Consider the following 13,134-nt stretch of genomic DNA (forward strand, 5'->3'; position numbering starts at 1 on the left):
ATAAAATAGTGACTGACGTCAAATAACTACTTGCCATTGTTGTTATCCTTCGTCATTCCTTCTCCCTCGAGCAATTGATCTCAAAGTGTTTATGGGTATTCTATTAATCTTTAATTAGTCATCAGCTTTTAAAGTCATATTGCAACAATGTTTATGACATCCACAATCATATTTTGAGGTGGCCAAATAAATATTTTTATATTTATATTTTTAAGTTTTTTTTATAATTACTTGAACTTTTTATATTTTAATTACACCTTTAAATTATAAATTTTTGAGTTAATTACACACTTCACTTAAATTGTACAACAAGCATGCACTAAAATACTCAAATTATCTCTCACTCATGTACAAACGATCATCATTTATGTCACAGTTTCTCCTTTTAGTGGTTAGGGGAGGTGGCCAGTGACAAGTACACAGCATTCATATAAGGGGTAATTTGAATATTTCAGCGACGTGTGATACATAATTTAATCGATGTGTGTAATTGACTAAAAAATGTATAATAATTTAAAGGTATAATTAAAATAATAAAAAATTTTGAATAATCACATAAAAAAATGTAAACGGGTAAAAGAAAAAATATGTATTCGGCCATTTTGAGGCATGTATATTTTAGTTATTTTGCAATTGATCTTTCGGAGCAAAGGGGGTGCCCATGATAACATCAACATTTATACCTTTGTTCTACATTTATGGCAGTAACATCCACCACAATGAAAACATTATCGACATCTTCAATCCGAGAACGAAGAAAAGGAAGTGGTGAAAAATCTTGACACGAAGATAATTTAAAATAATTCGTGGATAATTACAAATACACACTCGATCTCCATTGGTCCATTAACTTGACAATTGCACTAATAAATTTGTAATTACGAGAGAGTATTTATCTCAATCTTCTAATCTTTAAGACACATGCGAAACAAAAATTAATTAGGTATAGGGTATCTCCCACATGAGCCACCTGATGCCTAAATCAAGTCTTCAAAATAATATCTAAAAATAACACGTATACAATCTTAATAGAGTTCTAGTCATACCTTGATAACTCACTCCATATTTATAGAAATTGAAATTATTAGTCTAAGAGATATTTAAGTCTTTTGAAATTATCTGTTACAGATCTTCAAGCGAAGATCTTGAAAGTTAATTGATGTATTTTTAGACTTAAGAGACTCTCAGGAAGGTCTCATAGAAGCACCCGATAGAGGTCCCTAAAAGGGTCTCTCAGGGGTACTGAAGAGTGACTTCTAAAAGAGTTTCTTAGTGACTTTTAGTTTCTCGATCTTCTCGACTTTTTCGTTTTGAACCTATTTTGAGTTTGGAACCACTTTATTAAATACAACAAAGTTCAATTGGTAAATTAACTTAATTTAATCTTAATAGTTTTCATGTCATTTTGGCTTGTAAACAAATTCGTGTGAGTGCTTGTTTATAAATTTGTTTGTGATTTCTTTTAAAAGCTCGTTCAGGGATTATTTGAAAATGGTAAAGTTTTTCTGCACTACAAGGAGAGGAAAATATGCTTTTTCACTAGGGTTGAGGAGAAAAAGAAAATCTAGAATATGGTTTCAGTTTAGAGTTTTTAAAATTGGCCGAAGTGATTTGGTTTCAATTTTAAGTTTCAATAAACCATCCAAAATCTAATCAATCGCAATAGTGGTGCAAGGCCAAGAAATTGATTGATTCATTTATATTGCACAAGAATTAATTTTTTGATCAAACATTTATGGTTTTTTCTTACTATTCTTGGGACTATCGTCTTTACACGGTCCCCCTCTCGCTCGTACCCTCAATTTTAGCAGAGGAGATAAATCGCATGTGAAGATTTTGTCTCATTGTGCAGGATGAGGAATTGAATTCACAATCTACTGGTGCGAATCCCAATTTATCGTAGTCTAACCACTTGACATTTGCCTTGAAAATCTTCTTTAATTCTTATTTATGTGTATTGAGATGAGAACGGTTCATCATCTTCATAATTTTGTTATTTATATTTTAAATATATATATATATATACACACTAATTTTATACTAAAAAAAAGGCCTCAAAATGAAGTAAATATGGTTGAGCCCAAGCTTGATAAAATTATAAACAAAACAAGTTTAAGCCTCTATGACTCAACTTAACTTGGATCGTTTATAACCTCGCAAAGATGAGATCTTTTTTTATTGCTAGGCAAAATAAATTGGAAAAGCTATGCATCATTGACAAAACTAAATAAAGATTATATAAACATTGAGAGTAGATCCGTTGAATTTATATTTCTAGGCAATTGTAGATTGAAAATGAGTCCATAATACCTTTATATACCTAAATATTTTCACTCCTAGTTGATATGACTAGACTTAATATAATTTACTTATGTACCCTATATTCTAACTTTGCCTATACTATGTAGTTTTCTTCCTTTCCCATTTCTCTTGTCAACAAAGACAATGTTCTTAAAGGTGTTATTTCTTTTCTTTTTTTTTTACTAAGAAAATGTATTATTTATATTATGCTGATATGTGTAAAAAATAGCTAACTCAATTCCACATTAGATTTGGGGCAAAGAGTTACTAGCTAAGTGCCCACCAAAACCATTCTAATTAGCAATTATTGTCTAAAAATAGTAGTTTAGTGGGTCTTGTGTTTTTCTCTGTTAAATAATCTCTATGTAATCTTTATTATCATGTGATTCCCCCTTCCCATATAAGTATTTCCATTAGCATGGCATTTCTGATCAACTTTTGTTTGTTGTGTAGGGTTTATAGCATTGAATGCTAAAAGTTGTATCTTATATTGGTCCAAAAGGATTCTTTTTCTTTCTTTTTTTCTTCCTCATCGTGGACCTTGGTTCCCCCCCCCCCCCCCCCCCCCCCACACACACACACACAGTATTTCTATAATTCTACCACCATGTCGTGGAAGTTTGGTTTCAAAGAAAAGAATAAGAGAAGTTGATCAAACCCCAAGGATAATAATATAAAAACGATCAAGAGATCCATCCATTCTTTCTCACGCCAAAAAGGCAAATCTCAGCTCTGTTTTCTCACGTTGATGAATTCCTTTCTTTCTTCCAATCTTTACTTTCCTACCACTCCTCACCAAGGAATAATGTTCCTTCTTTTCTTCTAATTTCTCCCATTACTTACCCCCCTCCCCCTCTCTCTCTCTCTATATATATGTATATGCTCCCGAACCGATGCAAAACACAGAGATAGAAGCATTTTTCAAAAACTCAAAGCCACCATTAAAATGGCTTCTGCAATAGTCGTCCGGCCATCAGATAAAGCAATGGCAGCTAGCTTCTCCAATGCACTCAAGCAGAACCAGGACCATATGAAGAGATGCTTCGATAGGTACGAACCAACACTTGCATTTTCATATACATTCTCGCGTTGTCTAGCTACTAGTTGAACTGCGTGGCTAACGGAAAGGAAATTTTTCTTTGTTTGGAAAATTAAGTTTTGTTGGAAATGGGAGAAGGTTGCTGAAACCCCACCATTTGATGGAAGAAATGGAGAAGGCAATCGAGGATAAGGGTGAAAGAGCCAAGGTTTTGGGGGGTGTAGTTGGCGAAGTCATCAAATCCACCCAGGTCTTGGATTTGCTCAGATTTCCCCCCCTCTGTCTACATGGATGCTTAATGAGACTAAACAAGTTTCATCCGATCATTTGCAGGAGGCAGCCGCAGTTCCACCATACGCTGCTCTGGCAGTGAGAAGGAACCCGGGTTCCTGGGAATTTCTCAAGGTGAACGCCATTGAGCTGGCAGTGGATGCTATTAAAGCTACAGATTACTTGAAGCTCAAAGAGATGATCTACGACGAGGAATGGTGCGCCAGCGTCTGAACAAAGTTTCAGATGTTTCGAATTATGTGTGTGGTTTTTTTCTTGCGAATCATGAAGCTTAGAATTACAGGATTTGATCATTGACATGCAGGGCAAGCAATGAAAACGCATTGGAAGTAGATTTTGGAGCATTTGATTTCTATACTCCTCGCCTTACTCTTTCTTCTTCTATTGGAAATGGACTTGAGTACGCCTCAAAGTTCGCCGCTACAGAAATCAGTGGGGATATTGAGAAAGCGAAGCTTCTGTTGGACTACTTACTAGCCCTTAATCACCGTGGAGAGGTATGAAGGCAGTGGTTTGAAATTTTGAACATCAAAAGGATGTGAATGGCCAGATAATTCTAGAAGAACTTGTTTAGCAACTCAAAGAGTCCTCTATTTGTGTCTGATCTATGCAGAATCTTATGATCAATGAGACGCTCGATTCGGTTGCCGAGCTTCAAGCAGCCCTGATCGAAGCAGATATTTATCTTTCATCTATCCCTGAACACACGAAATACCAGAACTTCGAGAAGAAGTAACCATTTATTCTATTTGTTTGTCAAAAGAAAATTGCTTCTTTATGTCAAGTAATCTGTATAGATGAAGCAACATATTTTCATCTATTCAGGCTTGGAGAGTGGGGCTTCGAGAAAGGGTGGGGAGATACTGCAGAAAGAGTTAAAGAGACAATGAGGATCCTTTCGGAGATACTTCAAGCACCGGATTCAACTAAAATGCAATCATTCTTTAGAAGGCTTCCGAATGTATTCAACATTGTGATCTTCTCCGTCCATGGCTACTTTGGCCAGTCTGATGTCCTCGGCTTGCCTGACACTGGAGGACAGGTAGAGAACTGCAGCATATCCTAAACAAAAATATGAATCCATCTTCAATCATACTAAGCTAAAATTCAAACAGGTTGTTTACATTCTAGATCAAGTGAAAGCTCTAGAGGAGGAACTGCTCCTACGAATTAAGCAGCAAGGACTGGATTTGAAGCCTCGAATTCTTGTGGTAAGCTATTGACAGAGTTCACTAAGAATGATGTATTAACCAGCTGAAGACAAGTTATAAGATTTCACTTGAGCATCTTGTCCCATGCTTGTATTCTGGCAGGTAACTCGTCTCATACCAGATGCACAAGGGACGAAGTGTAACCAGGAGATGGAGCCTATCCTTAATACAGAGCACTCCCACATTGTTCGAGTCCCATTCAAGACTGACAAAGGGATTGTTCGTCAATGGGTTTCCCGGTTTGATATCTACCCTTACCTCGAGAGATTTACTCAGGCAAGTGCTTTATCATTTGATCCTCTACTGGCACATTTATTTGCATGATTGTCATTTAACTTTCCTTCATTCCCTCACCTGTTTTCATCTGTTCCAATACTAGGATGCCACTGCTAAGGTTGTTGAGCTGTTGGAATGTAGACCAGACCTTATACTTGGAAACTATACCGATGGAAACTTGGTGGCATCTCTAATGGCTAGCAAACTGGGAGTCACTCTGGTTAGCGGCCTAGATAAACCTCTTTCTTTATATTCGTTCTGTGAGTCGTAAAGGATCTAAAGTTTGGCTTGCACATCTAGGGAACGATTGCACATGCTTTAGAGAAGACAAAGTACGAGAATTCTGATGTCAAATGGAGGGACCTCGATCCGAAGTACCACTTCTCATGCCAATTCACAGCTGACATGATTGCAATGAATTCAGCTGATTTCATTGTTACCAGCTCATATCAAGAAATTTCAGGAAGGTTAGCAGGGCTGATGTATGAGATAGAAAATATTTGTCTCCATTGTTCACCAAGACTAATTGCCCGCCTTTCCTTTCAGCAAGAATAGGCCTGGACAATATGAAAGCCATATGGCATTTACCATGCCAGATCTTTATAGAGTGATTTCAGGCATCAATGTCTTTGATCCTAAGTTCAACGTGGCTGCTCCTGGCGCGGAACAAGCAGTCTACTTTCCATTCACAGAGAAAAACAAGCGACTTACCTCATTTCATCCGGCCATCCATGAACTGCTCTACAATAAGGATGATAACAATGAGCACATGTAAGTCTTTCTGTTCCTTTCACCTTGTATTTCAACTTGGAAAAAAAAAAACTGACAATGTTTTGGTAATGAATACGAACCATGCCTGGTAAAGGGGATTTCTAGCAGACAAGAAGAAACCAATCATCTTTTCAATGGCAAGGCTCGATACAGTGAAGAACATTACAGGCTTGGCCGAATGGTATGGGAAGAACAAAAGGCTCAGGAAACTGGCAAACCTTGTGGTTGTTGCAGGGTTCTTCGATCCTTCCAGATCAAAAGATCGGGAAGAAATTGCAGAGATCAAAAAGATGCATGCTCTGATAGATAAATACCAACTTACTGGTCAGTTCAGATGGATCGCAGCTCAAACTGACAGGTACCGGAATGGAGAGCTGTACCGCTGTGTTGCAGATACGAAGGGGGTCTTTGTGCAGCCTGCACTATATGAAGCTTTTGGTCTTACAGTTATTGAAGCAATGAACTGTGGATTACCCACATTTGCAACCAATCAAGGAGGACCGGCAGAAATTATTGTCGATGGGATCTCAGGTTTCCATATTGATCCTTATGAGGGCGATGGGTCAAGTAATAAGATTGCTACATTCTTTGAAAAGTGCAAGGTAGATGCTGAATACTGGAACAAGATGTCTAAAGCAGGTCTTGATCGCATATATGAATGGTAAAAACTGAGAGACAAAATCTAAATTATTTTAGAAGCCTGTTGTCTGAATTTTTATATTGCCTCCAATCCTGACACTCAAAATCTAAGTGCAGCTACACCTGGAAAATTTATGCAAACAGAGTCTTGACGATGGGATCTTTGTATGGCTTTTGGAAGCAATTAAATAAAGAACCGAAGCAAGCTAAAGAGAGATACATTCAAATGTTCTACAATCTCCAATTCAGGAACCTGGTCAGCTAATTAAAATATACTTGTTCATGAATTAATTGACGAACAAGTATCTTAACTACTTCATGTAAAATGTTACAGGCAAAGCAGATAGCAATTGCAAGTGCTGAAGCGCAGCAAGAAACGCCAACTGCCCCAACTAAACCTCAAGAACCAGCAGCACAGAAAGAAGAGCCTAAGCCTCTAGAACAAAAGCCGCAAACTGAATCCACAACCAGGCATGCCTGCTTACTCCTACTGGAAATGTTTGGATTGTATTCTGCTTACAATTTCTGTTCTATTTTCATCTAAAATAAGCACTTCTCTCTACAACTTCTTAGCTGGTTTTCTGAAGGATCAACCAGAACTTTTAACTGAAGAGAATTTGTGTGCAGGGCAAGTGATTCAGATCAGGAGCAACTACGCTCACAAGAAGGTGGCCGAAGGCCTTTCCCATACTTTAAGTGGTCCTTTTGGTGTTTCTCGCTTCTTATCATTCTTTTTACGGCTATCAAGATTTACGGTCTGTATAGATGATCGCAATCCAATACATGCTTCTGCGGAAAGTGTGGTCCTTGTGAAATAAGTGAAAGAAAGCCTTAAATATGTAAAAGCTCAATTCAGCAATAAGATTTCCTCAAACTCAGCTATTTGGCATCTATTTCTGCAGATGATTCAAATCGTTTCCTTCTGTATTTTCAGTCTTCTTGCCATTCGGATGCTTCAAACCCTAGTTTAAATGGCATCCAAGAAAACATAAATCACATAATATATGATATGATGAACAGTAGATTGCAAGACTAACCATTTCCCCTTCCCATAGAATGGGTGTCTTCACCAAAATACATAGTATGGAATTTATGTACATTCTGTGAAGCTAGTTATGAGTAAGTCAAACAATAGTTAAGCCAGAAATATGAGAAATTCAATCAAAGTAGATAAGTATGAATTTGGTGCATGAAATATAAGAAAATCAGCGGCAGCAAAGATCCTTCCTTGACACTCGAAATGCAGGGAGTCCCGTGCACTAAGACAATACTTTTTTATTTATTGGAAAAAGAAGGATTTTGTTTGAAATTGAAGTTTCCTTGAAAATTTTTTATAATGGGCGCTTCACCAAAATACATAGTATGTAACTCATCTACATTCTGTGAAGCTAGTTATGAGTAAGCCAAATAAATAGTTAAGCCAGGAATATAAGAAATTCAATAAAAGTAGACAAGTATGAATTTGGTGCATGAAATATAAGAAAATTAGCAGCAAAACCCTTCCTTGACCCTCGTAATGCAGGGAGTCTTGTGTACTCAGACTCTGTTTTTTTTTATTTGTTGGAAAAAAGAGGATTTTGTTCGAACTTGAAGTTTCGATTGAAAGTTTTTCAAAATGGGCGCTTCACCAAAATACATAGTATATAACTTATCTGCATTCTGTCAAGCTAGTTATGAATCAATCAAATGAATAGTCAAGCCAGAAAGATAGGAAAATCAATCAAAGTGGGAGAATATGAATTTGGAGCATGATGAAATATAAGAAAATCAGCGGCAGCAAATACCCTCCCTGACCCTCACAAAGTAGGAAATCTCGTGCACTAGGACACCACTTTTTTATTGCTGGGAAAAAGGAGGATTTTGTTAGAACATTTAACTTTCCCAGAAAATTTTCATAATATAAGCAGTCCAGCAAACAGATTATTTGCCTAAATTTTGTTTTGACAAGGATCAACAAAATGTAATTCAGAAAAACAAAGCTCATGTTATTCAGGAAAACAAAGGTCTTACATGTTTAAGAATCCATCTCTAGATTATGAGCACTGGATGCCCTTTTCTATTTGTTGTAAAATGGAGTATTTTTGTGGAACACTGAGAGGCTGTTTAGTTGTGGAAAACTGCCCCAGTTTTCCAAAAATTACTTCACATAAAAAAGGAAAACTAGAAAATTTGTTCAACTACAAATGGTCTGTTAAGTTGTAGAAAACATTTTCTATTTTTTAACCCCAATTTTCTATTGAATAATTGAAGCTCTCATTAGAAAATAGAAAACACAGTTTTCTAATTTTTCAACTTTAGACTACAAAATATAAAACATCATTTTTCATGTTTTCTAAATTTTCTGAAAATGAATGTCATGAATTTTTGAAACATAATACGTTAGGGCATCTTTAGTTATAAAATTAGAGTTAAAAACTAGAAAATGTTTTTCAAAACCGAATGGGGCCAGACTTTTCCAAATGGAAAATGGAGATTTGGGAAACATGATTTTTGAAAATTGAACTAAACTTGAAAACTACTAAAAATGAGTTTTATAGTTTTCCTTATTAATTTAGAGATTTGAAAAACACAATTTTCCATAAATTATCTTTCATCTCATTCTCTAACACAAGTTACATTAAAAAAAAAATTAAAACATCTCTCTTCTCTTGAACATATTTTTTAACTTTCTAGATTGGAAACTAATTCTGCATTTCTAACATTTGAACGCGTTGTCCAAATTTTCTATAAAAAATTAAAACTAGAGATTTTATAAAAAATTGGAGATAGAAAACTGAAAATTATTTTCTACAACTAAACAGCCCCTGAACTTCTCTTGAAATTTTCATAAACCACAAAGCAGTCTAGCAAACAGATCATTTGTTCAAATTTTGCTTGACAAGGATCAACAAAATGTAAATGAGAAAAACAAAGTTCTTACACATTTAAGAATCCATCTCCAAGAAATTCCTTTACCTGAAAAAGCAGATCGGAAACAATTGTGAGAATAGGAACTTGATAACAAAGAAGAGCAAGCCATTGAGAAATCCACAGTTAAAACACCAAATTGTAGACGCATGTCAAATATATAAAGAAGAAATAGCAACAAACTACCTTTCAGCAGCAGAGATGTGAAATTACAGACTACGAAATCATAGTAAACTCATAAATATTAACCAGGAGAGAGAGAGAGAGAGAGACTGTAAAACCATAGAGAAATTCTTTGGACAATACAATTTGATTTTGGCATGCACGACAGAGGAAGCCCAGAACACCTTGAGGCTGATCAAATTTTATATGAAACAGCTTTGCCATTGTTGGATTTTGTAGTCAACTTAAGGACTCTAAATAAGCTAAAAGCAAAGTTCTTTTCTCAAAAAGTAAGATACATCAAGAAAGTTAGCGGCTTATGTTCTTCTAACAATCTGTGAATGATAGAAGTCAAGAAGATTTGTTAACAGTCTTATGTTATTTGAAGCTGCGACATATATGATGATGCACAATTACACACCCTCACAAAATAGATGGCTTGGACCAATGGGAGATGTTTTGTTCCTCAGTCACACAGGGTTACCTGAGTATTATATTCTCCTGCTAGCCTGCAAAACAGTGAAGAACTGCCCCATATTGCTCCAGGAAGGGTTCTTTGACACTTAAGCAACCATTTTAGGAGCAGGACATTAGATCAAAGGCAAACCTAAAACCCAAAAATAACAGCTCCTGAAGAAGATGAGATTTTGAAGGAAATGAAATCCCCTTACCTGAGGGTCCAGCCTTTCTTTATGCCTACCTTGAGCCTCGTGTGATCCTTCTTTTCCATATCTTGTTGATTAGTGTTAGTGTTACTGCCCTAATATTATATTTAGATGGCATTTAGCAATTGTAATTATAGGACTAATGATGTAAATCTAACAAATATAATAAAATATATTTTCATATTTTGAGATCATTTGTTCATTCATACCTCTCCAATTAATTATGTGAATGAACCTTAGATTTTCTGATGAAAATTTTATTCTTAAGTATTAAGAATATGTGACAAAAACTTTCGGATTGAGGATTTCTTAAAAGTATCCCCAGTCCTTAGATTTCTCAAAAGTGAACTATGATTAATCGATTACGAACTGGCATATGAGTTACCATATTTGATAATAAAGGATGGTGAGTCGCATGCTATAATCCATAAGATAGATATAGTAGACATGTGAGTAGATGTTAGTAGAATATCTACTGAATGTAACGCAAGTAATAGATCACGTGGTTGAGAAGATTTATGATCTGTCACTGATTTCGATTGTGAGGTCCTTAGATCGGAGACAACATAGTTGTCTTGTATGTTGGTGCTTAAGATTTGCTTTTACTAAGAACATCTGGTTATCAGGTGGAAGATGCATTGTGTGGTATCTGTGCAGTAACGTACGGAGGCAGGTGATTGCAAATGGGATCCATCGACCTCCAGTGTGAGGTGAACATCCTATGCGATTAGTGGTGGTTGTGATTGTACAAACCCCTAGCCAGGGTACACATGATTAGAAAGGTTTTTCGATGTCAAAAAGGAGTTCCGATGTGTCATCTCGATCACACCACGCTAGATCTTAACATAGCTATCGAGTTAGTGAGTTTGATTAGTCTATGACTCTCACTCAATCGGGATGTTAGTTGATGGAAAGATTATAGTACACGGGAATCGGAAGCCCAAATAGATTCAAAGTAAGACTTCATTACTAGTACAATCGCTCTGACATAATGCTAGTTGTCACTTAGGATTTTTTAGGGTACATTAGGGAGATAAAGAGATCCTCGTTATAGACCAAAGTGTTTGGTCAGTGTCAAAAAGTTTGAAATGTCTTGATTGCTACTTAATGGTGAACCTAAAAGGTCACACGCATATCCAAGTGTAGTGGTTAACTAAACGATGAAAGTTATAATCATTATTAAGAGTTAATGATGTTACCGTTAAGAGTTAACGAATCGAGTTCAATGATCAAATTAATCGGAGCAATTGTCAAGAGTTGATAGGCATTCCGTCAAGAGTTAATGAGAGCATCAGTTTCATTATGAGATAGTGAAAATGCCATTAAGAGTTAATGGCATGCCTAGATGCAATTTGGAGAAACTTTGTGCAAAGAAATAGAACTAGTCAACCAACCTTGGAGGCGGTCGACCGACTCGTGGTCGAAACTGATCAACAAATTGAGAAATCAGTTCACCGGTCATTATGAATCGGTCAACCAATTGCTTCGAAACTATTGATCGTTTCGAACAGCGAGGGTTGCAATTCGACACGATTTCTTTGTCGTTCATACTTGACATTAATATTCTCTAAGTCTAGACAAAGCTTATTGAATTCATCAATATGATCTTGCAATTTCTGATTATCCTAAAAGTAAAGAATCTTGCCTTTAGAAATAACTGGCTTGACAGTGTCATCATCAAGTAGAGGCTGTCCAATTTCTTCCATATCTCCAATGTCGTAGTCATCTTGGAGGCCTCTCAAAGGACCTTATCACCCAAGCTTAGAATGAGGGTATTGTATGCCTTCTCTTCTATGTTTGCCTTCTGTTCTGCTGAGAGAGTCTTAACCCTTTCTCCAACCTTTTCTTTTGACTCCTCCTTTAGCGCATCTTTTAATCGAAGATTTCCAAGAAGCGTCTACATCTTTAATTTTCCACAATGCAAAATCATTATTGCCACTGAATTTCTCAATATCATACCTTGAGGATGATGCCGATAGAGCCATTTCTTGATTTCAGTTTCTGTCTTTAACTCTTTTGAGTGAATCTTGATTGTGCGCCCGTAAATCTAGCTCCAATACCAAGTTGTTGAGCGATTGATCAAACACCTAGCACACAATCCTCACACTCTCACATGAAAACAAAAAGGAAACAAGAGACAAAAGGGTTTATCCTGGTTCGGACTTTGAATGAATCAAAGTCCTACATCCAGACTGAAAGGCGATACCCATAATTCACTATAGAATAGATCAATACACACAGAGCCTTCACACACAGGCATTCCTTACAGAGATTACAAAGTCTAATAATCCTAGGATTTTCTCTTTATCGTGTACATGCAAAAAACTGAAGAAAATGCGCACCAGAAACATAGTTGGCCCCTCTATTTATAAAATATAGAGGAGACAATAATTACAAGACATTTAAAAGAAAAAACAAAAGTCGGTACTAACCGTTACATGGTTAGTTACCGTTACAACAACTTCTAAAACTTAAAACAAAAAACATTCGATTCCTTTAATGCCTTTATTCTGATTTTAAGATTTACTTTGTGTAAACTTCAACATAAGCCCTTCTCCCTTGCTCCCTTTTGCTCCATTGTTCATTGTTGCTATTGTAGCACCAACACCAATCCAACAGTGAGATTGTTTGGGTTTGGTATCTCTTGATATTGAACCCATTTCCAACTTAAATCACCTACAAGCAGCTTAATTAGCACATAGGTCTCCTTGGTAGGTTTCATCCACATTCGAAGCATGGATTGATTAAATCCCTCATATTTTTAGGAGACGAATTGGTCATCCAAGTTGTTCAGGGTAGTAGGTGACTGCTCAATGAAGCTGTTGGCAAGCAAGCGTTGCTGCCTTAATGGGCGTTCAACCTTTTCATCAGA

General features: G+C 36.3%; 1 protein-coding gene and 1 long non-coding RNA gene across 2 annotated transcripts; one reads left to right on the forward strand and one right to left on the reverse strand.

Moving 5' to 3' along the window:
* The first annotated feature begins 3,183 nt into the window (after window positions 1-3,183).
* LOC127807634 (sucrose synthase 7-like) lies at window positions 3,184-7,574 on the forward strand. The gene is made up of 15 exons (XM_052345654.1): window positions 3,184-3,351; window positions 3,458-3,590; window positions 3,674-3,828; window positions 3,936-4,128; window positions 4,245-4,363; window positions 4,457-4,673; window positions 4,747-4,842; window positions 4,945-5,118; window positions 5,222-5,338; window positions 5,419-5,585; window positions 5,665-5,889; window positions 5,984-6,550; window positions 6,646-6,784; window positions 6,863-6,999; window positions 7,156-7,574. The coding sequence occupies exons 1-15, from the start codon at window positions 3,248-3,250 to the stop codon at window positions 7,295-7,297; spliced, it is 2,685 nt and encodes an 894-aa protein (XP_052201614.1). The 5' UTR covers window positions 3,184-3,247; the 3' UTR covers window positions 7,298-7,574.
* On the reverse strand, window positions 6,744-10,171 carry LOC127807675 (uncharacterized). The gene is made up of 2 exons (XR_008024777.1): window positions 9,449-10,171; window positions 6,744-7,490 (listed from the first exon to the last, which is right to left on the reverse strand). It is a non-coding gene; the product is annotated as an uncharacterized LOC127807675 (long non-coding RNA).
* Between the last annotated feature and the right edge of the window lie 2,963 nt (window positions 10,172-13,134).

This window comes from Diospyros lotus, chromosome 1 (assembly GCF_014633365.1).
Source record: "Diospyros lotus cultivar Yz01 chromosome 1, ASM1463336v1, whole genome shotgun sequence".
Classification (NCBI taxonomy): domain Eukaryota; kingdom Viridiplantae; phylum Streptophyta; class Magnoliopsida; order Ericales; family Ebenaceae; genus Diospyros; species Diospyros lotus.